This window comes from Ochlerotatus camptorhynchus, unplaced genomic scaffold (assembly GCF_037179485.1).
Source record: "Ochlerotatus camptorhynchus isolate MF236.1 unplaced genomic scaffold, CSIRO-AGI_Acam_v1.1 ptg000369l, whole genome shotgun sequence".
NCBI classification, from domain to species: Eukaryota; Metazoa; Arthropoda; class Insecta; order Diptera; family Culicidae; genus Ochlerotatus; species Ochlerotatus camptorhynchus.
The window spans coordinates 928534-953216 of NW_027040857.1; the positions used below are offsets into that span (position 1 = coordinate 928534).

The following is a 24683-nucleotide window of genomic DNA, read 5'->3' on the forward strand; positions in this document are numbered from 1 at the left end:
AAATTGAGGGCAATTGGGTGGGTTGGGGTCTCTTTAGATGAAATACACTCTGTTATCATGGTACTACAGGCTGACGAATACTCCGGACGGACCTTTAGTAGGAAATGTATTTTATGGCACAATCGCTATCAGAGAGTCCTGGGTGTGCTCTTATTGTTCTCAATACCTTCCATCACAGTTGCCGATCGTAAGTTCCACTACGGCGCCTTCCGAACAATTATTTTTCCGCTTACGGAAACGTTTGCACCATCGTTAGTCAAATTCAACGATTTCGCAATTTTTGAATCAGATCACGTTGGATTTTCAACGTGGGTGTCCATAAGTCACAACTTTTTTAAATCCAAATGACTAGTAACAAAACTTTTACCACTGAAAGAGAAGAGTTTTTAAAACAATCTGCTGTCAAAACATTCGAGAATCGAACACTAGAACCGCTGTAAAAAATAAGCAGTGCGTTCAGATTTCAAGTGAATCAGGACAAGTAATAGAATTAGGTTCTTTTGATATCCTACTGCCCCCATATTTCGTTTCGAAAATAATCACCAATTAATCTCCAATTACTTCTAAACCTGCACCCAAAATCGAATGAAAAATCCAAATGATTCTACTTTCATGTTCAACAACGAAAGCACATCATGCTCCCTAGCAGCAAAACACAAGCAAACCAACTCTGTCCGCTGCTGCCGCCGTTCCATAAACGTTAGTGGATAGATTTTCTCTAGTTATTGCTAGCCACTGATGGTTTTAACCGCGGTGGTCATAGCATCGTGTTGCAGTATGTGGTTGCGAAAATCGTCCCTTCCACCACACCATCTACTCCACCTCCACCCACCACCTTCATCATTATGGGAAGCAAAAAAATTGAACTACATTCGTGTGATCCTTTCTACTGCCGCAGCAAATTTTCCTCCTACCCTCCATCGCCTCTCGTAGGGTTTTCGAGTCACATTTGGGTCCAAAAGTGTGCAAATAGCTATATAAACTAGCGTTGGTTCAAAAGTTTGAGCTCATTTCACCCAACCAACCTGACAAGTGAAAAAGTGCACCAAATCGCGCGGCACATAGAGTCAGCAAGCCAGAGAGCAGTTGCAGCAACAAAATACGGAAAAGTCAAACCAGATAGCCAACAGTGCTTTACCGGTCCCGGCTGACCGTCGTATTCGTTCTGCGGTGAGAGCTGTGCTTTGAGTGCTCAGGCGTGTGGGTGACCCACGTATGGTGGATTATTCTAGGAAAAAAAAGAAGTGTACCTACTCTAACAGAATTGGAAACAAGTTTAGGTTGGTGTCTTGTTTACCTAGCTGCTGCATTTCGACCGAAAAGTTTATCGGTTTTCTATCGGCTGGACTGCAGTTTGTGCTTTTCACGCGGGTGATTCAATAAATTTAAATACATTATTATTACTATACAATCGAGCTAAAAGTGGCAGTTGGTGAAATAATTTGCAGTGAAAAAAAATTGAAGTGATTTTAAGTTGCAACATATGCAGTGCTGATTTAACGATGGAACAATTTGTGTAGAAAAAAAAAAACGTCGAATGTCGTGCGCATTCCGATCATGGACGTTCTTTTGCTTGACGAGTGGATATATTTTCTGCTGGAATGTAATCGGCAATAAGTGAAAAGGAAGTGGCAGCAAATTAATGAGTCGGTTCAAGAGCCGGTTGATTTTTATAATTGGTACAGTTGATGACATGGGATGTTTCAAACGGACACAAACAGTGCCTACGGTTGTTTCAAAGAATGAAGAATCTGTTCCATGAAAAATGTGACACATCTAATTGAAGTAATGAACGTTTATACTGTGATTTTATGAGCTGTTTAGCTTCAATGTTTAATACTTGCTTCGAAAATTATAGTATTTGATTCACAGTTATTTACAGAAATTTGCAAATCGGAATATTATTGTATATGCAATCATAAATAGAAAAGATTGGTATTAAATTCTGCTTCAATGAACACTGTCCATTTCCCAAATGACAAAATTAATTTTAATATGCCAATTTACTGAATCCGAGTAGTATTGAACTTGTGAAAAAATTTGCTTTGTACTAGTTTTTGAAGAGGCAATCGTTGGACTGAAAAGTCAACGGCCCCATAAAGTTACTCGACAATACTGAATTCCATTTTCGCTAGTAATAACCCAAAAATCAGTTGAGTTACTTGAAAAGAGTTTGGCATTTATGTACAGACATGCTTGGCATACACAGTGTTGGTCATGAACTGCTCATTTGCTAATAACTTTGCACACAGTTGACGGAACATAGTTCTTTTTGAAGCAGTAGATAGAATAGAGTGTAAGCTTGTTATAGATATGTAAAAAAAAGTAGATTTTAATGATAGTAGTAAACTGTATTTGTTTTTGCATTGTAAAAATGAGGTGAGAAATGCTCACTACACATCTCGGAATTTAAGTGTTAAATTTAATAGTGTTGATTCAAATATTAAGCTTTACCTAATCTTCACATATCTATAGCAAACTATGAGCCTTATATATCAATTACTTCAAAGGAAAATAAATTTCAACATCTGAGTGAAAAGTTATTACCAAATGAGCAGTTGGTGTGTACAACTGTGCATGCCAAGCATGTGTACAGATGATAATTCTTAGAGGTTTGAGCTGAGATTATGCCTACACACTAGATACATTATATCAGAATCAGTATCTTGCTTTAACGAGATTTTTTTTAATGATTTTAGATTACTTACATTTTCCTGTCATAATCACGAAGCCTAGTTGCACTACCATGTGTATTCGTCTTACATAAAATCGATACAAATGTAGCCAGTCTTCGAAACAGAGAGGGAGAACAAGTTTTTTTTTTCATGTTGGTAGGTCATTGGCCGATTAAGATCAATGAACGCCACAAAACCTTATTCCATTAGGCCTCATAGCTCATTACGCCAAACTTTGGATGTATTGTTCCTATTTGTAAAATAAGGACGAACAGCAATTAAAAGAATGCATCCCATGAAACAATTCAAGCTGAACAGTAAGAACAGAAGCTGATTATTAGTTGTTTTAAGGTGTACAAAGCAGATTGAACATATAGTTGATTAGTAGTGCATGACATTGTATCCCCATAATCTTAATCAATAAGCTGATCTAAAGATTGAACAAGCCTTATTTTAGCTTAACACTACTCCACAAATCAGCATTGCACTACACATATTTTGATAGCCTAGTCTATTAAATGCAGTTAGTGTCGCTCGTTGTATTCCCGCCATTTTAGTTCTTCCAAATTCACTGCCTACCTTTCTAATCCCAATCAGCGACAGCAGTAGAGACAAGGTAGAGGAGCTTTTTAGGAATAGCGCCACGTAGAAGTGGGCTGCGATGACGTCGGAAGTATTAACATTTGTATTTCTGTGTTTTGACTGCTAAATTACACTGAACTTTCAGATAAACTTCCAAAAATATAACTCAATTATGACACTAAAATAGCTTCCACATGACCATCTAAATAAAACGCGCACTTGTGTCCACATTGTGTTAACTACCCATGAAAATGAGAGGAATGTTTTACTGTCACCAGTTGTTGATTACAATTCTGCATTGCTGTACAATACTCTTCCGGTTGCTATTATTCAACTTAAATTCGACGTGTTTCAAGTTAATTATCATACCTTTTGCCACACATATGCTTAAGTGGTCCAGTAGATATGATTGATGCCTATGAATTAGCGAATACCGAAATACAAAGGTCTAAAAATAAAAGACTAAAAATAACAATGTAAATATTTAAATCAAATTAGTGAGCACTTTGTAGTCCCATAAAATATATAAGATATGAAGTGGTCTTCCATTATTTTTTTTCTAAATTAAACTAGAAAGCTGTACAAGGTTTGGAGAAGACTGTTATTTAATGCATTTAAAAGCTTATGATTTATATAACTGTTAAGCTTTTGGCTGATTAAAATCACCAGAATTATATGTTTAAAAGCTGAACAAAGGTTAACGTGGTAGATGTACAACAATTATTAAAACTAAGGCTGAATTAAAATCTATTTAACAACACTTGTTAAGCATCAAATTGTCACCTGAATGACAATGTTGATGTATGTTTAATCCTCTAAGCTATAAAGCAGCTTTGTTATCATATATTAAAGAGTGTATTCGTGAAAAATGGCACACACATAAACAACTGAATAGCTTTTTAACTATTATACCAAATGACATGATATTTTCAAGGATGATAGTTTAGAGAGTACTTAGTAAGTAAAAAATATATCATGATTCATGATTCATGAGCCTTGATATGAGTTTACTTACGTACAATATTGCATGCTTTTTTGAATCGGTACATAAACTCAAGCTATTATTGAATCCCGAGCAAGGCCCGGCACACTCAGCTAGTATTCTGTAAAAAACATTGGTTGGTTGGAATATTTGAGCGTAAAGCTATTGAATTATGGTGAGAAATTGCAATTTAATATTTATAGGACATTTTCCCTTCTTGTTCTTAAAACATTAGCATCTTTTTGGAGTTTTACTGTTTTTGATTGTGTTGACAACGCCAATGAAACATGCCATAAGATTTGAAAACATTTGATCCCGCATTTTAATCGTACATAGTTGAAGATTTTTCATTCCATTATTTACTCATGAGAAGTTCTTTTCTTGTTTCTAATCAGTATTCGGCCTAAGAGGCAAATGAACCCGTTGGTTTAAAACCTCTATAATAAACAAAAAAAAAAAGTATTCGGCCAAATTGCATTTGGATAAATTACCCATTCGACCAAATGGAGTTCTTCCAAATTGCATTTGACCAACTGGCATTTGGCAAATGACCAAAACCTGTCTCAGTGGCCAGTGTGTGCCAACATTTGGCCAACTCTGCATCATCCTGAGTCACCTTGGCAGTCTCCTTCAACTTCCGTTTAACTTTCACGATTGGGCGTACAACAAAATATTCTGAATTTTAATTCATTCAAGTAAACTTGTACTTCATTTCATGGTAAGGGGCAACTTGTAAGCAATTTTGTTTACACAGATGGGCAATTGTATACAGTATTTGCAACTTTTCATAAAATAGCTCAGAACTTTACACGATTTATAAAGAAAACTTATACGATATGTGACGCTCGATTTACGTACATCATATTGAACAGAAATTTGCACAACTTGTTCAATCTGTGCGGTATTGGAGGTGATTTGGTGGATTATTCAATGTCCATTTCGATCAAATACACTCCATAGTCATAAAATACCTCCCAGCTATAGTGATAGTATGACAATCTGACGAAGTCCAGGAAACTTGAGTGAAGCTCGGAGACACCAAAAATTGTGGGAAATTCAATTAAGTTTCGAGAACTTCCGAGATTTTTTGAGAGATTTATATATGCTCCATTGATATCAGAAAAAATTCGAGAGCTTTCAAAAAGTTCTGATAACTTCATGGAATTTTTAAGAATTTCAATGAAGTTCAGACAACATCAGACAGCTTAAGGAACCTTAAAAATTACGGGAAAATTTGAGATTTTCTAGGATTGGTTGCGATAGCTTCAGGGCAGTTCCATATAGTTCAGAAAAAATTTGACAACTTTAGTGAATATCAAGTCATATTAACTATTGGCAAATTGCAGAAACTTTACATAACCATCACATAAATTACTAAAGTTATTAAAGTCGGTTAACAAAATTAAAGCAAATCGATATTAAAACTTGCACTTCCTATCATAATTAAAACTCATTTTGATTTCAATTGTCGTGACATAAGTCTGATATCATATTGTGCTTTCATTATGCAGTGAAAATGAAAGCAACGTAATTTGAAGTTCTGCTGCTAGGGTTGATGCATATATTATGTCACGTCCTCGGAGGGGGGGGGGGAGGTTAAATTTCTCCTCGATTTAGCGTGACATTATTAATGCATGGATCCTTAACTTAGTTAAACATCATGAATGCAAAATCAGTAATGAAATGCAAAATCATGCTGTAAGCTGGAGATCAAATTGAAATCAAAATTTGCTGCTTTGATGTAACTTTTTAATACCCCAGTTCATCTCATTTTGGTTAACACAGCAAAAACTGGAGTAACATTACTCAATCAACTTTTAAAAAAAATGTATTGACAATAAAGATGCTGCTAGATCCTTAGCGATACAAGTCATTGAGATCTTCAGGGAACCTCAAAGATAGTATATGGGCACAGTACCAATATATCCAGGAAAGCCCAAAGTTTCTGGGAAGCTTACCCGTGTATCATTGCAAGTTTTATCGACGAATTTCAGGGAATGTCAGGGAAGCCCAGTTAACTCTTGAGTAGTTTAAAAACTTCATACATATTTTTGAAATTTTCAAAAGTTCGAAGGTTTTTTGGAAAGTTTAGAGAATTTTAAGATTTTTCCATTTATTTAACGGCAGTACCAAGATCTAAAAAAGGATTACAAAAACCTCAGGGTAGCTTCAAGACCACCAAGGAAGACCAAAGAACCTAATGGAAGTTCAAATAACTTCAAAGAACCTTTACAGAATTTCTAAGAATCTTCGACATTTTCCGAAGACTTCAGAAATGTTCAGAGATCTTCAAGGAGGACCAAAGAACTTCAGAGATGTTTAGGGATTTGCAGGCAAAGTCATTCAGTTATATTATGAATACCTCCTGGATAATCAAAGAACTTCAGAGCAGGAACTTTAAAGATTGTCAAATATTCAAATTACAGGAATGTTCCTAAATTTCTGGAAAATTTTCGTTCCATAAATATAAAATAAAAATGCTGAAATGTTAGAGAAGTTAAGAGACCTTCTTGAATACATGAGGAATAACATGAAGGATCGAAAACATTAGGCACGTCCAAAGTTCAAAGAAGTTTAAAGATTTAAAGGGAAGTTCCATGAGCTTTAACTATAGTTTGAAAACAGAGTTTCATGGTAGTTCAGTTAACTTCAGGGAAAATCATGAAATTTTTAAAAGTTCAGGCATTTCCAATAGCTTCAGGGACGCACCAAAAAATTAAGAAAAGTATAAAATTTTGCCGAATTTTAAAGATCTTTGAAAACTTGTTATTATGTTTAAACTCAAGCAAAAGTGCTGATTCCAGTTTTATTATCGCCAACATTTTAATTCATCGATCTTCATAAGGGCTAGTTCTTGTTTTATATCTTAAGCTTTTTGTGCTGATCGAAAGACGGATAAACTTTACCTTGAAGAAGGGCCAAATTCCCGGACGAAGCTAGAACAGCACTACCGTTCATACTGGCGACAACGCTATGATGAGACAACGAAACCCTACCCCAAGCTCCTCCCCTGATCCTATCCTTCGAAAATGTACCCTTCTAACCTCGAGTAAGCCGCGAGTAATCGGCCCAACTCCTACTAGACATAGAATTAAGTGAATTTTGTTACACACAGTGAACAATGAATTATCGGCTCCGCAAAGCTAACGCGATTGAGCCTTCCAAATAAATGAACTATATAAAAGAAGGGCCAAATTCAAAGATCGAATTAAAAATATCGTAGATTATGAGCGCTCCTTAATAGAGGCGCATGGATTATAAGAGATCGGGAGCGCACATATGATTTGTTTGTGTGTAACCTGCTGAAAATTTTCCATGACAGCACTGCCTACAATTCTAATCAGTTATTCTAATTCACCACCAATCTATTTTTCGTTACGTTGACGTTTTGGCCAGACAACTTTTTGTTGCTATGGATATTAGACTTTGCAATGATTCGATTTTTCTTCATTTCGACCATTTGTCCTTTTGACCATTTCTCCTTTCGACCTTTTGTCCTTTTGTCCTTTCATCCTTTTGATTATTTGTTGATTCGACCATATGTCACTTCGTTCTTTTGAACATTTGACCTTTTCTCCTTTCGATCTTTAGACAATTCGACATTTTGTCATATATTTGTCTTGTTCATTATGTCTACCAGCTTTCCATTACACTTTCTCTTAAAGCATAATAATAGATGACTTAATCCAAAATCATTTAACTATAAATAGTAAGGGGAGGACACTTATGAGGGGTTGTAAAGTTCTCTGAATCTTTCTGAAATAAATGTCCAACTAACAATTCATTCAATCCATCCATGTCCAACAAGCTTCCAGGCACGAATGCGAACGACTTCCCAAGCAGGGGAAGGGGGTGATCTCTAAAAAAAAGTTTAAGTAGTTTACGTAAAGCCTTCAGAAAATATAATGATACATTCTACCAGAATTTTGACAGTTTTTTGTACTGTTACTGAAAACATTAAAAATAATCCTCAACTCTGAAACTCTTGATCAATTATTATATTAAATTTAACGTACTTTCCAAATCTGTCTTATTAATTTTGTCAGTTACAGTACAAACACTGCCAAAAAACAGTCAAAAACCGTTGTATCGTTTCGTAGATCAAAAGATGTTCAAGATTAATTGAATCTGACCCGGTCCTTACGAGATTCATTTTATTGAGACGGACTTTAAGAAACTTCCAGAAAATAATACAGGGTATTCATAAAAATTCGTCACACAAATAATTGCTTGATTGTCTTGAGACCTTTTCAAACAAAGAGTAGTAAAGTAATAAATAAATTCGTGAACCAGTTTTTATGGACGCTCACTCGGAGACACTATAGAACTCTACTTACTCTTTTATTCCTTGTGCGGCACTGCAATCTATAAGTGGTTGTGAATTGCTGTCGAGCGAGGCACACGCCATCCACCGATCGCCTAAACACCTGTTGATCGCTATTTGGCGCGCATTTTAATTTTATTGAGCCACCGCCAACTGCAGCGATCACAGAGAGCCACACCGTACGCCCAAGTCCAAGTCAGCCCAAACCCAAGGAAGCCGGAGAGCATAGTGAGAGAGTAGCTACGGGTCTGCGCCCGTGTGTTGGTTGCCCCGTATAAAAGCAACTGTCCGTTCTTTGCGTGCGAGCTGTTAGTAAACAAACTTTTATCGTAGTCGACCATTCACTCACTGTTCTTTGGGCTAGATCCATTCACTTGTTGCAGCGAAAGAACGTTCACATAGGAAACTTCGTGCACGCGCGACGTTCGACGAGAACGAAGTTCTGCGTCTGCGAGTGATCTAACCTGCGACATTTTCAAAGCTTTCACATTTCACAGGAAGAGAAAGCCTTAAAAGTGCCCTCAATAGCATTATCATCGTTATCGTCATCAACAAGACACCCATAGGAAAGGAAATTGTTCAATCTCATCATCTTGGTGGCTCCCCGCTAATCGTTTGTTGATTACTTTCCTTTGGATTTAATTAAATCAGCTGACCGAAAAATGAACACTTTGGTAAGTACTCGTGGATGTGTTGTGTTTGAGTGTGATAAAAGGTTTTGAAGATTTGTGGTGCTTGTGAAGACAATACTCGAGAAAAAAGGCTCAGATGAGGTATAGTGTCCTAGATGAGTTGCTTGTTTAGTGGGAAAGGTCGTTAGAAATTACTTATTGCTTTACTGTATGCTACTTCACGGCGTCGTCTCGGCTCAACTGTAACCCAACTGAAAAAGAGAGAATGATGTCCTTTGGGTGCGGTAGAGTGGAAAACTTTACTTGAACGAAAAGAAAAAAATGACACCAGTAGGAAGAATCATTGTGATAGCGGTTCTTCTTTTGCGGTGAAATGTTGGTGAATGTACGAAGCAAAGCGCAACATAATGAGAAAATATTATGGTGATTTTGGCTTTTGTTCAAATGCGGCAAAATGCTGTGCTTTCGTTGTGGGTAGTATTTTGCAACGAGTTGGTGTGTGGGTGACATTTTAAGTGCACAATTGAGTGAATTATTTTGCATTGTGCGCCACATCAGGGTACGGATTTGATTGTGAAATTTGAACCTCGGACCCGATGAGAGTGATGAAATGGTTGATTGTGTTTATTTAATGTGTCAAAAACGTTCATTCATTTAGCTGTAATATAGTTTTATATTCCCAATAACATGGTTATGCTTTCTGAAAGTGATCTTATGATGGAAACTTTGTAGATGAGATTATCTTCTTCCTATCTTGTTCAACATAATTGCTAGCAGCGGATATTGTAAAAGCCATCGCCAGCGGCAATGAAATAGACTCCCATTCCAAAATGAGTTTCTAATGCAGTTCTGTAACTCTATTACCGAAAACTATATTTTCCTTACTGGCGTCCTTTAATCTTCCCATTCCTATCGAAGAAACGCTTCGTTGACAATATCTTCTTCCATTCTTATTATTGAAGATACAATGCACAATCTCCTCCAGTCTAGTTCCCGTTTGTCGCCATCGTGGCCATTTGCAGTTTGGTATGAGAAATACGACGGTATAAGCATATTTACACCCAGTGGTGACTGTCAGGGCTTTCCTTTTCTCTTCTGTTTCCATTTAAGTTTACGTCCGACAGTGCGCCATCCGCAGACAATGATGAAATTCAAAGCTGAAAAAATACGTTCACAATTACACAGCTTTTGCCTGTGACCTCGCGCTGGTGGCTTTTCCTAATGAGCATAAGGATTTTTTACGCTCGCGGAGGGTGCTTCTATCAAAAGGATGTGCAATAGGGTGGTTCATGTTTCAAGGAACCTCTTTCTAAAGTTTTATCGAAGACTTAAGCGTCTAAAGCATTATCTACAAGACTACGATAAAACCAGAACTGTTACTTGGGTCATTCTTTGTTTCCAATCCTGCTTACAAGAAGCAGATTTATGCGATATTGCAACAACAATTACGGTGCTTTGGATGGTAATTTAATATCATCGTTGATACAGTACCCCAACAGCTAAAGCTAAAACTTATTTATTTCTATAGAACAATTTGGAAGCGTAGGAACTACGGAATTTTTCGGAACACGAACGACCATAATGTTCATTTGTTCCAAAGCGTCGCGACATTCACGTTTAATATTAATTAATTTCATATTCCACCCTTCTTTACTCTATTGCACTACCCACATTCTCGTTCATTAACGAATTGAATTCAATTCATCGAAGAACGGTCAAGGTGTGAATCGAAAACAATAATTAATTTCCCGAACAGACCAATATGAGGTGACTGTCCATTTTTATTCGAGATTAATTTTAATTAAGCCAAGCAAAATTTACTGTATTGTTTTAAAAATGTGCTGTAGCTTACTGCCACAAAAATAAAATATATTGTTTGGCACGTGACGATTTTGACTTAATAATTTGATTAATTAAAAACTTTGTTCTGAATCCTTTGAAGTGCTTTTTTCCTGGTAGTGCAACAATTAGACCATATTGGCGCAGCGTAAAGCATGGCCGGTCTAAAAACTTGTTTAAATATTAGATGCTTATTCGTCAGGCAAAGTTTGGATTTCCTGTTAAAAAGAGAATACAAACATTTTATATATTTGTTACATTTGGATTGAATGCCCTCAATGTGATCATTAAAAGTTAATTTTTGGTCAAGTATTTATCCAAGATATTTCACTTGGTTTGACCAGGAAATTGGAATTCCGTTCATAGTGACTATGTGACTACTACTAGGTTTCAAAAAGGAAGCTCTAGGCTTATGTGGAAATATTATAAGTTGAGTTTTGGAAGCGTTGGGAGAAATCTTCTATTTTTGTTAATAAGAAGAGAAAATATCTAAACTTTTCTGCAGTCTGCTGTAAATAACACGAAGACTTCTTCCTTTAGCGGAAATGCCTGCCTGCGATTAAAGATTTCTGGCAACCCTGAGGCAAATCAGGGAGGTCCGAAGTGAAAATGTTATACAATATAGGCCCAAAAATGTTACCCTGAGGAACTTTTGCTCTAACAGGTAGTCGATTAGATTTGGAATTTTGATAATTTACCTGCAGAGTTCTGTCAGTTAAATAATTTTGAACTAATTTCATAATATAAAGTGGAAAATTATACTTTTTGGAAGTGAGCCAAAATTTTGTTTAATATTGAAAGTACCGTACCGTATGTACACACTTAGAAAAAATACTGTATATTTAGGTGCTCTAAGACTGACATATACGAGCGTCAATTTTGACATAAAATTGAGTCATAACAGACGCGAAATTCAACTCAATCAAACGTACTATTCGTCGAGTAACAAACTTTTCAGTCTCGGAGCACTTAATTTTACACGAAATATTTGTTTACGTCTGATCCGTTATGTCAAAGATGGATTGCGTCACGTGTAAAATTAGTTATTTCTAAGTGTGTATGTAGTATGAAGCTATATTGACCAAAACAAACAATTATGAAAAAAAAAAAAACATGGAAATCGGAGAAGGTCGCGTCCGATCGATTCGTCATTTGACGTGGGCACTGGGGCACTGAACAAATAAAACTAATTTGATGGATTACCACTACGTTATGGCATACATAAAAAAAGGATTCACCAAAATAGATCAAATTAATGGTCGCGGTGGTATTATGCCCCCAATATAAAAACAAATTATCGGATCTCATGCTGCGTAATGATGTTTCCATGCTACGAACAACATTTTTTTTATAGCAAAATGAGCATCAGTTACCTTTGGAAAAGGTAATAAAACAAAAGAGTATATCTAAAATACAAATGGATAAAAAAGATGATTTTGAAATATTAAAAAAGGCAGGCCCTTATAGTAATAATAATAAAAGAAATCCTGTTATCTGAGAAATATTTTTGAGATCTTTGGAGCTCCTCATACTTATTCCATGGAAATGTTATTCTAGCTATCGAATATTTCTAAAGCTGATTTTGGAATGCTGTACATCACCCTTCAAAGTAAGCGTACCCTTTAATGTTAATATGGATCGTTTTGAAAGCTTCGTATCTACAAAACTAATTTGATATTTTTTTTTGATAATCCTGTAACTAGCGTTAAAAGACAGGCACTGTAACTCGCACTCAATGCGCTTGGAGCCTTCCGGAATGACTTCTGATGTTCTGCGAATTCTCTCGTAAAGTCTCTTAAGCACATCACTTTAGCAATACCAAATACCCTGTTCTGGAGTAACCTCACTCTACTCTAGCTACGCTACTGCTACCAGTGTTGCCCCAACGCACTGAGGTAACTCTAAGACTAGAAGATCCCAAAGAAACGTGCTCAACTTCTTGGCTCAGCTCTGGTACTCTCTTCGGTCCCAAGCTAATCGATGCACCCCTCGAAACATAGGAAAATCCACGAACCCCTCATTTTATCTGTCAAACTTTCATAGCGAATCAAAACAAACATTGTGTAGTACTAGAATTTTGACTAGTATGGGGTACGTTAATCGATTTGCTTGGAACCAATTGGCTAGTCAAGTAGTGAGCCAATTTAAAATCGTTAGTTTCCACCGGTTGGTAATACTTCTTCTTCGGACTGGCCAGCATATTAGCATATTAACTAATTTTACACGTGACTGAATCCATATTTCACATAAATGATGAAACGTAAACGAACATGTCATGTAATACTAAGTGCTGTGAGAATGAAAAGTTCATTATTCGACGAAAAGTACGTTGATTAAGCTGAATTTCACGTCTGTTATGACTCAATGTTATGTTAAAACTGACGCTCGTATATTTTAGTCTCAGAGCACCTAAATTTACACGATTTTTTCTAAGTGTGTAGACTAACGACAAGTTTTGAGAAAATATCAAATGATCAAATATCACCAATGAGCATAATCTTATTCGATTATCGTAAACAAAAATCAACAAGCAAACAACAGTGGATGATATTTCAAGCTGTGATACGGTAGCTCTGATATCATGCTAACAAAACTCACCAGCTACAATTCTCACCAAACTGTGGTGAGTTTGAGCTTCAAGACTTTTGCTGTATACACAAACTTGAACCGAAACTTCCATCACTGCTGGCAGCAGAAACTCACACTGAACCAATATGACATATTCCTGTTATGTGGAAATCTAATAAATTTGCGCTATAAGATAATTCAATAAAAATGATATGATTGAAAATCTGTCAGGTAAATTCTATATGAATATCTGATGCATTAACAATGCTGATATTTTGGTAACTTTTATATTATCGTCATATGATAAATGAAAATCGGTCAAATTATAATAATTGAATGGATTTAAAACCCATAAGCATAAGCTTTACTTTTCACCACAATATAATATATGTGTCACAATTCAATCGAAGTAAAGTTTATGTGAAAATCACATGGAATTTACTTCTTCTTTTTACACATATATTTAATTGATTTCTAAAAATAAATCGAAAAATAAACATCAGGCAGTGGGAGCTTTCACAGTTGTGTCTTTTTTTTAATGTAGCTGATTTGGGATTCGATCAAGAACTGTTGAGGTGTGATGCTTTCGGTGTCTGTGCTCGATTCCACTGGGCCACGGCTGACTTCAAGATTGAGCTCGTTCAATTAGCATGAAGTAAGAACAGCTCTCCCGACATGGAATGTAGTGCAACGTTATGCTCGTTTTGCTAGAGTGAAGAAAAATAGCACTGACAAATTTATGCTCCGTTTCTTAATGCTCCTGGGTGCAATAAAACTACGACTACATTATATGAGTTCATGGAACTGGTTCATGAAGTTCGAGTACTAGTGCTGGAATCTGAATTAGCCGTGCACACTTGTTTCCGTGTTAGTTAAATTTTACCGAAATCAGAACAACTGAACATTCGGTAAAACTTTGACCTTCATTTTAAAGGAAATTGAATTTGAAATTAGTTTCAAAACATGTTCAACCTTGTTTAAATGATCAAATCTCGTAAATTTAGTAGAGATTTAGTTTCAAAGTAGCTTTTACCGAACAGTTCAGCTGTTCTGATTTCGGTAAAAATTACAGAAGTCGGCGATAATTTCTAAGTGTGAGTGTGAGGCTTACAATTAGAATCTTAGCAAGGTAAATATAGAATTAGAATCGTTTTTTTTAATCTCAATACATTCTTTTCCGGAACCCCTTATCTTATGGAACAATAACAAACAAGGATTATTCTATACAGTATCATTGTTGTAAGCTATATTTAGTTCGACTAATCATTTTAATGGGTGTACGATAACATCGTTGAAAATTTTTTCAATAATTTATGAAGAACAATCATGAAAAATGCATTTTATTGGGAGCGATATTCGTCCCAATAAACCATGTTAAAACAAATGTTTGTTGTTGGATTTCTTAAAAGGCAAATCTATATCACTTTATAATGATTGTCGTCATTAAACGTTGATTAAACGTCAAAAATCAAAGGAAACTATTACAATGAGATAGGCATGGGCAATAATTTGCATTCATTTCGTGCATTCATTTGCCCCTAACTTTTTTCATCAACAGAATTCCGCAAAATAATGTATATTTAGTAGGTTTTGTTATTAGCTAGAACTTGTGTATCTCTGTATCTCTTATTCATCACGAATTAGAGCGGGCAGAACTTGTTACTGTTTTTCAGTGAATGTAAAATACATTCACTGAAAAATAGTATTGGATTCTGTTCGCTCTGGTTCGTCATACATAAGAGATACGGATTTGAGTTGTTAACAAAACTTGTAGCTAATAACAAAACCTACAAAAGCTGCACACATCATTTTGAGGAATTTTGTTGATGAAAAAAGTTAGGGGCAAATGAATGTAAATGAATGCACGAAATGAATGCAAATGATTTTCCATGCCTGCAATTAGATATACATGTTTTTTTTATACTGCAAAGTTAAATGACTGTCCAATAGTTTCTACATGTCTGCTCACACCCGACATATCAACAAACGTCAAAAATCATTAAAAGCAACTCCAATAAAATAAACATAATTATCTTATAAGATATAACTTTTAGTGAACAATATTCATCATGAAAACAGGTATATTATACTGAATTTTCTCGTAGTACAAACTTATATGATTTTCCATTAGTTTCTAGATGTCTGTTCCCACCAGTTTTTCACCATGAAATATATCAGACAATATTCATATACATCTTATCTATCGCTAACCACGCTCGAAGAAAAGTATTATCAAGTACTAAGTATATGAAATTATGATAGAAATTATTTCATATCGCAGTCATAGTTTTTTTAAGTGATAATCCAATGGAATCTATCAATCGTCACATAGAATGAATAAATCTGCTGACATTGCTATGTTACGAGATGGATCCAATAAACGGTACATGTCGATTTGTTGCAGTGTACTGTCTGCTATTATAGTCGCTATATTCATATTCTGGCGAATAGAATTTCGAGAACCAATTGAGCTATCAAATAGCGGAACCATTCGAGCAAATCACGACCAACAACAGAAAAGAGCACATCAGTTATTGCGATCAAAACTTTGGAAACCCTTTTATGGTGAGTCAAGGCTTGCCTACGCAAATTATCACCATCTATGATAGTTGAAGATGCTAATTTCAAATAACAGACTGAAGTGGTAATTTATATACGATAGAGTGAGGAGATGAAAGTATAGAATTGATAGTTCCGTTTAGAGTACGGCAGTGTGGAAATTGCATATAGAGGAGTAGACAAGCGAGCTAGGACAACTTTTATGAAGATACAAATCGGTTTTATCATCTCTCTTTACCAAACTCCCCCTTTGGAGAGGGATGGTGAGGGTGCATATTCTCAAATTTACGTGAATTAAACTCAATTTTGGGTAGAATATACTTAAGAGTAGGTTTTTTTTGCTGGTGTTAAATGGAAACGTGGACATAACCTTTTCTAGATAAACATTTCAAAAGATTCTATCTGCATTGATCGATCCTCTTCATCGACTTTCTCTTTCGTCAATAACTCAGCTGCAAAACCTTTCCCTGTTGTATTTGACGTTTTGGACGCTAGATAAGAACCTCCTTTATCAAACTACATATGTGGTAAAATTAGCGCGAAATTTGTTTGCATAGCAGTGGTTATGAAAAGAGAAAGTCGATGAAGAGAATCGATCAAAGCAGATAGGACCATTTGAAATGTTCATTTATGTTACAATTGAATACTGGACAATCCCACTAGCGAAAATCGATTTTACTCTCGTTCAATACTTTATGCATAGGGGAGAACAGTACATAACGCACCCCCGGGGTAAGACGCACTTTTTCATTTTATTTTGAGTTTTTCTTGGAATTTTAAATCCAATTCTAGGATTTATCATGCAGGATTTTGAGTTCAGATACTATGCTAGAAGTGCTGCTTGATAAGACAACAAAAAAGTTACTTAAAAGCCATGAAAAACACAAATGAAAGTCAGCTGGTGCGTTCTGCCCAGGGGGTGCGTTCTATACCATTCTCCCCTACTGTCGGAAGTAGTACGGAATACTTCCGACACTATGTATAACGTATAAATCGATTTCCGCTAGTGCGTTTATTCCAGTTTTCAGCTGTTACGACAGCGGCGCCGGTGGTGTAGTGATGAGCGTGATTACCTCTCACCCTAGCTGATGTTCTGAGGCAAATTATCTTTGATCACGCCTTTCTTCCGAAGGGAAGTAAAGCCGTTGGTCCCCGGTTCATGAGTTGATGGGTTGATAGGTAGGGTTCAGGTGTGGGCGCTGCCTCCCTGGCGTCGGTAGCATTGGTGCTCAGCACGGAAAACAAGATCGACGTAAAACAAATCAAAAGAAAAAAAAACTGTAACGACAGTATAATTATATTATGATACGTCAGTTGGCTGTGGCTAGCAAGGAAGGATGGATAGAGTAGAGCCACAATGGATTTTAATATGTCATGTGTAATATGTAATGATCTTATAAGTATGTGAATAATCCGATGATGATTATAACGAAAATACATGTGTGATATGGATAGATGAATATGCTGTGTTGTGAACAGTAATGGATGTAAGGAACCCCAACCGAATGCCTATCACACACTTTCGAAAGGCTCAAGAATTTTCCGCCTCAGATACGGCAGTGTAGTTAATTACCTTCTCTAAACGGTGTTGAGAAGAGTCCGATAACAAAACGGGTCTCTAACCTGTTGTATACCTGCACATTTCACGAGATACCAAACGTCAATTGACGAAACTATGTTTATAAACCTTAAACTGGCAGCACGGCCAGCTGCATAAAAACACATTGAATACATAGAGCTGAGCTCAGTTTACTCTGGAAGTACAACAAAAACGGTGACCTTTTATTTCGGTTCCGCAGTCCGCCTAACTTGCCCTTACTTAGTTTAGACGTACATAAAAGTGGCGACGATAGCAAAAAAAAGAACATTCACGTGCAATAGTGGGGTCACGAAAGTGAAAGTGAAGTTTTAGGAGAAAAAAAAGAAGCTTAGTTGTGCGAGGTGTGTAGCTGTCATACGGCAGTGCACTATCAACGACGGCGACAGTGCCCACCTACACCAGGATTATTCCTCCGTTTGGGTTACTGCGCTGAAGATCCAGCGAAAAGTGCTCCGGGCGGCAGCCAATTAGTTTATCCCTAGTGTTCATATCACACAGTGTGATTATACGGAGGCCGCTAAATTAATCAAGGAGGAAGCAACGGCTTTTAGTGGTGGAAAAGCTCCACTTGTGCGCAGCAGGAAGTTCTGCAAACCCGTTCCGTTGGTGGCATACTCGAAACGTGGAGGTCAGCTGAAGGTTAGCGGGGACATTTTGGATTCGTTTGGTACAAATTGGAAGCGTAAGCGCGATGGCGCACCGTTCTCAGCTTAGGCCGTACCGGGAGGTTGTCTGGGACTTCCCGAACTTGGTAGTGACGGTGAATACACCACGAACGGACACGAACTGTGAACCCGACAGTACTACGATAGAGGAAGCTAGTGATAGAAGAGCAGGAGACGACAGATCCGACGAGGTTAGGGCCCCAAAGGGGGGAAGAAAAAGGAAGCAGCTGGGAACAAAGGAGGAGGAACCAAGAAGGTCAAAGAGGGCTAGAAAAGAAAAAAAAAGCTCGAAGATTATTACTACGACTAAGGAATTGTATAAATTGAATCTTGAATTGTTTGACAATGGTCAATTTTTTAATATAGAATTTGTTAACTTTCGAAAGGGGAAGAATTGTTGTATACCTGCACATTTCACGAGATACCAAACGTCAATTGACGAAACTATGTTTATAAACCTTAAACTGGCAGCACGGCCAGCTGCATAAAAACACATTGAATACATAGAGCTGAGCTCAGTTAACTCTGGAAGTACAACAAAAACGGTAACATTTTATTTCGGTTCCGCAGTCCGCCTAACTTGCCCTTTCTTAGTTTAGACGTACATAAAATAACCCACTAGTTAACATTCATCGCATTTGAAGTTCTCCTGACTACACAAAATGTTCACCGGTTCTAATAAAAGTATGCTTTACTCTTCTCAAAGTATTTCAAATTGTCCATAACATCCTTTTGTCGCCACTTTGATGTCTTGTAAATTGTCTAGTGAATTCACTAAATCAACCAAAGCTCAGCTTAATTTTAATAATTTTGGAAACAACCGGGGATAATCATAATTTGAGTAAACGGTACTCATGAATTGAGTAAATGGTATTAAAAAATGGTAGTAAAGGGCCACCCACATTAGATCCGTTTGCGTTGCGTTGACGTAAATGTGACAGTTAGACAATAGATTTAGCTGCCACTTTGCCGCAACGCGTCCGATCCGGATCTAATGTGCGTAGGCCTTAAGGACCAGGCATGGAAAATCATTTACATTCATTTCATGCATTCATTTACATTCATTTGCCTTTAAATTTTTTCATCAACAGCATTCCGCAAAATGTTGTTTAAAGCTTTAGTAGGTTTTGTTATTAGCTACAACTTTTGCTCATAACTCAAATCTGTATCTCTTATGCATCACGAATTAGAGCGGGCAGAACTTGTTACTGTTTTTCAGTGAATGTAAAATACATTCACTGAAAAACAGTAGTGGCTTCTGGTCGCTATGGTTCGTCATGCTTAAGAGATACGGATTTGAGTTGTTAACAAAAGTTGTAGGTAATAGCAAAACCTACAAAAGTTTGATACATCATTTTGAGGAATTCTGTTGATGAAAAAAGTTAGGGGCAATGCATTAATTATGTCACGCCCATGCATTAATTATGTCACGCTAAATCGAGCAAAAAATTACCCCCTCTCCCCCTATCGTGACGTTTTTCCTATACCTAATGCATTGCTTGTCACAAAATCTTAGACCCCCTCCCCTCTTAGAGCGTGACATAATATATACATCAACCCTAAGTGAGTAACGTATACTAAATTTTAGTATCGTTTAGTTAATTTTTACTACCGTTTACTTACCTTCTGAAAGTCTTGTGAACTTTTCAAGAAAGTGAACTCATCCGAAATTTTAGATGATTTAAAGGCTATGACAAGCTCTGTATACCCTGTAAGACTTACCTTTAGTTATATTACGGACATAGAGCTACAGCATGGCTTACGCATATTACATGACTGGAATATCAATTCTATGTAGCATACTCTCAAGTAACAAATCTAGAGCTACTAGGTTTTATTTGAATTTTATAAAGGTTTTATTGCAGCAACAATAATTTCCAAAAGTTTTATGATGGTCATGCACATTGTCATAAAAAGTAAGTCGTATAAAATACTATAAGCTATCTTCGAAACTCTAATAATTCATATTATTAAACCAACTGATGCTAATGCTATTTAGATTTATGAAAGGTTTTATGGTAGCCTAATAGTGTCTGATAAAGTCAATTTGAATTACTCTCATTAAACCCAACAATTATTCCCAATGTTGATTCATAAGCAGCCGCAATAAAACTAGTTGGCTATGAAACATTAATTTTAAAACAGTGATAAGTAGTCAATTCCAATTTGTAAAAATTGTAAATAACCAGTGCCACTAAATACTTTGTCCACCATGGTTTCATGAAAAAGAATAAATAATTCCGGCACTTTTAATCCTGTGTCAATTTGACCCCAGGCCACAATGAAATATTTTAATTTCTTTTTTGTGGATCGATTTGACTTATTCTTTCTTGACTAGATGCGTCCACCGGAGCTCGGTAATATAAGATGAAATCTGCTCCAAAAACCTTGAAAACAAATTTATTGGAAAATTTTCATTGAAACACTTTTGTTGTTTGTACCCTGGGGTCAATTTTACCCCAAATTCAAATTGCCGTATCTTAAAGAAATCTCAATGGATTTCCGAAATATCAAATGATTTGCAAAGTAAATTTAGTTGAACTACTGTTAAAGTTATCAGACTTTTTTTTAAGGAGTTGATCTCTCATAGGGAGAGGTCATTGTAAAAATATAGCCATGAAGTGGCATATATTGTTGTTATATCACGAGATCCCAGCATATATGTTCAAGAATACAAGTTCTTCAAAACTGCCAGCTTCTATTTTATGGTAAACAGTTCAGATCAGAATTAACTCACCACGCGGTGCTATTTAATGTGACAATAATGTTTCATTGTTTGCCATAACTTAACATATGGTCTAGATAGAAGGTTTCCGTCATGGGCAAAGTTGTTCAGATGGACAAGACTCATCCTAAGGTAAAGAGTTCAGCTCAGAAATGACTCACCATGTTGCACTAGTGTGACATTAATTTTTCATTGTTTGCCCTAATTTAGCACATGGACTAGATAGAAGGTTCCCGTCTTGGGCTATCCTAAGGTAAGAGTTCAGCTGAGAACTCATTCAGCTGGTAGCGCTAAATAGTGTGACATTCATTTTGAATTGATTGCCTTCAGATTAACCAAATAGAAGATTTCCGTTTTCAGCAAAGTTGTTCAGATGGACAAGACCTAATTTGTGGTAAAAAGTTCATCACATAATTAACTCACCAGCTGGCGCTCGTATAACATTCATTTTTAATTGTTTGCCCTAACTTAACATCTTGACTAGAAAGAAGGCTTATGGCATAGACGTTTGGCCTTATGACATTCGGGCCAACAACCCATCATCCTACGAAAACACCATCTCCAATTTATATTCAACTTCTCAAAGTAAAACTTTTTTTTAACAATTTGCATCCACGGAATTTACTCATTTTCATCCTGTGACTAAGTCTTCCTAGCCTGGAAAATTTACGGATTACGCTGATAAATATCCCAAAGCTGTGCTGAAGAGTAAACCCGTGTAATCCAAATTACACTTGACGAGAAAAAATAAATAATTTCGCTATACCAACGTGAACGTTTGATGAAACTGGAGCAATCCGATTAAAACTCCTCCGTAGGTTGAAGCTTTTTTCTGCTCTCGTTCACCCTGCTAACAAGCCGAAACGGTGCAAAATTCATCACCATCAATCATTATTCCCTCATCGTGTGTATTTGTTTAACCTACTCTCCATTCGGAAAAAAAATCAGCTTTCCGCAGTGTTTTCGCAGTGTTGATTTGGTTCCGAAGGCAATTATAGCTTACCACAGAATGCAGGTATTATGCATCATTAAATATTAAGCTTCCAAGCATGTTTTCAGCCAATGGAAAGATAAAAGTTTGGTGATTGTGAGGGAATTTGTTACCGCTTTTGAAAAAGCCACCAAATGATTGAGATCTGGATGGAAAGTTAATTCAAATAGCAATTAGAAATATCCCTTTTCCAAGACATAAGCAATAAATAATTAAGTCCCTGTTGGATTTCCAGCTTTTCAGCAGAACAATATAAAATAGAAATTGCCATCGGGTAAGAGGTTGGAAATGCTAATTTTCCGCGATTTCATGTTCAATGCGAATAAAATCGATTTGTACTGAAGGATTATGCCAGCTGAAAACCCTGGTTGTTGTTTTCGAATAATTGGAAAGCCGATTTCCCTAATTTACATGAAAATTTCATCAGCGATGCGATGCGGCGATTCGTTTGGAAAATTATTTTGTTCGTATTTAAATCCAGTGGTTGAATAATGATGCGTTTCGTTTTGTTTGTTATACCTCATAATGATTTAATTTAAAGCGATTTTGAAAAAAAAAATTATTTAAGACGCAACCTTTCTTTGATTTTCAATTTATTTGTGAATATATGCGAACGCTGTTTTGCTTTTAATTAAACATCATCATCAAGCCGTTAGATGAAGAAAGGACGAAAGCTTTCGCACGCGTCCCGTTTTTAATTAGTTGGTATTAGGCCTTTTAGTCTGAGTCTTGGGTAAAGAAGCATAAACTAAAGCTGTGCTACAAAGAAGGGAAATGAGGCGAAGGAAGCGTTTTTTTGGCATTATGGATTAGGGAAATTGCTAGATGAATGAAAATTCGCAGAAATTGCGAGAAGTATGAAAATTCGCAGAGGGATTTTTCCATTGACCTGTGAATCAAAGACGGTTCATTATGGAATCTGTTATGCTGATTTTTTCGCGATGGGTTTCCAACGGCTGTCGTCTGACTTAAAGATTGAGCTACGTGTTTTAGAATGCAAATAAGTTTACAGTTCAAGTGAACCATGTAGTTTTATGATGAATTAAATGAAACAATTGTACTGCATTATAACCAATAATGCATGTTTACATTAGATTTAAAATGTACTTACTAGGGGTGTTCAAACAGCGCATCGTAAGTGTGTAAACCCTCGTAAATGCGTAAGCTTCGGTACACTGCATTATGATAGTGTAAATGTTTACGATGCGCTTCGTAAATACCCCTACTATACGTGTATGTAATTTAAATCTCAAGCAGTTGGAATAAACAATGATGATTATACATTTATTTGTATTTTCATATTTTAATAAATGCAATGTATTTGGAATGAGAACTGCAATAATCGATTCTCTTCACAGATTTTCCCTTGTGCTAATAATGTGACTGGATTGATGTTTTTTGGGGCCTTTTCTGTTATTGTCGCTGGCCAAAATAATCTTTTACAGCACTTCAATGCAAGAATTTTGAAAATCTGATACATTTCACTGTCAGATAAAATCATTGAAGAGATTTGATCATCGTAATGAGGCCCTTATGATAGTGAACTCTGGATTTCTCCCAAAACTGCGTGTGTGAACAGGGCAAAGTATTCCCAAACTCATGGTAGTGTTAGTTTGCGTAGACGAGCTAGCAGTTTAGACACATTGACGTTTGAATCTGTGCTGCATGGTGTCAACAATGTCAATAAAAATTAGACATTGCACCAACACTGACTTTCACTTGCGACACTGATATTTTTAGCAAGCATGATATCGGGTGCACCAGCTTTGACATTGCAATCCATATGAATATCGCCATGGGAAATTAGGAAATCATGCGGTTATCTCAATAAATTACCCATTTATTCTGACCACTGCTTTGCTTCAATAGTACCGATGAGTTTTCTTATGAAATATTTGCAATTTTTTTGGGAGGGGAGTAAAACCACTGCGTCTATTATTTTAACTTTTGTGATACCCCTATTTGCTGTTTGTATCATGCAAACCGACCACTATTTAACGAGTGGACGGCTAATTGCCAGTCCGGTATAATATAAGTTACAAAACAAACTATACACAAACCAAAAATCTATTACAATGAATGTTAGTTCCGTTTGCTATCATCCTGTGTTCATGAACATCGCAACGAAAGTTAGAAATTGACCATGCAGGCGATGTAATGGTTTTTTGTCTTTTTTATTTCGTGTTCTATCTACGCTTTCGACTATACCAGTAAGCTTGTAGAACGACGCACATTATAGAGCATTGTAGAACGACGCACACACTTTCCTCGAATCTCTCCAGCAGAAAAAGCATACGAAATAGAGTATGCGAGAAAATGAGCGCTTCGTGTTTGCTGTCGTGTTAGACTAACCATTTTAGAAGCATGGAGTGAGCAATGGAAAAAGCACAGGTCTGATAATCGCAACGTTCGTGGTTCGAGTTTAGTCGGTAATCTGTTTCCTATTTTTTTCGACATAACTAATTTACCTCACTAATACACTCTACATTTTTCGGTCTCCAATTTTCTTGCATTGGACCGCAGCTAGGTATATCGCATCCT

General features: G+C 36.4%; 1 protein-coding gene across 2 annotated transcripts in view; it reads left to right on the top strand.

The window, feature by feature from the left end:
- The first annotated feature begins 759 nt into the window (after positions 1–759).
- Positions 760–24683, top strand: part of LOC135709980 (pupal cuticle protein 27-like) — a 38464-nt gene continuing 14540 nt past the window's right edge. Inside the window, exons 1-2 of one of the 2 annotated variants that reach the window (XM_065232435.1) lie at positions 760–769; positions 9092–9237. In XM_065232435.1, coding sequence (XP_065088507.1) covers positions 9226–9237 — 12 coding nt within the window. In that variant the 5' untranslated portion in view covers positions 760–769; positions 9092–9225. Of the gene's footprint in view, positions 770–8763; positions 9238–24683 lie in introns of those variants that run through there. The other variant, XM_065232434.1, reaches the window with a different exon arrangement.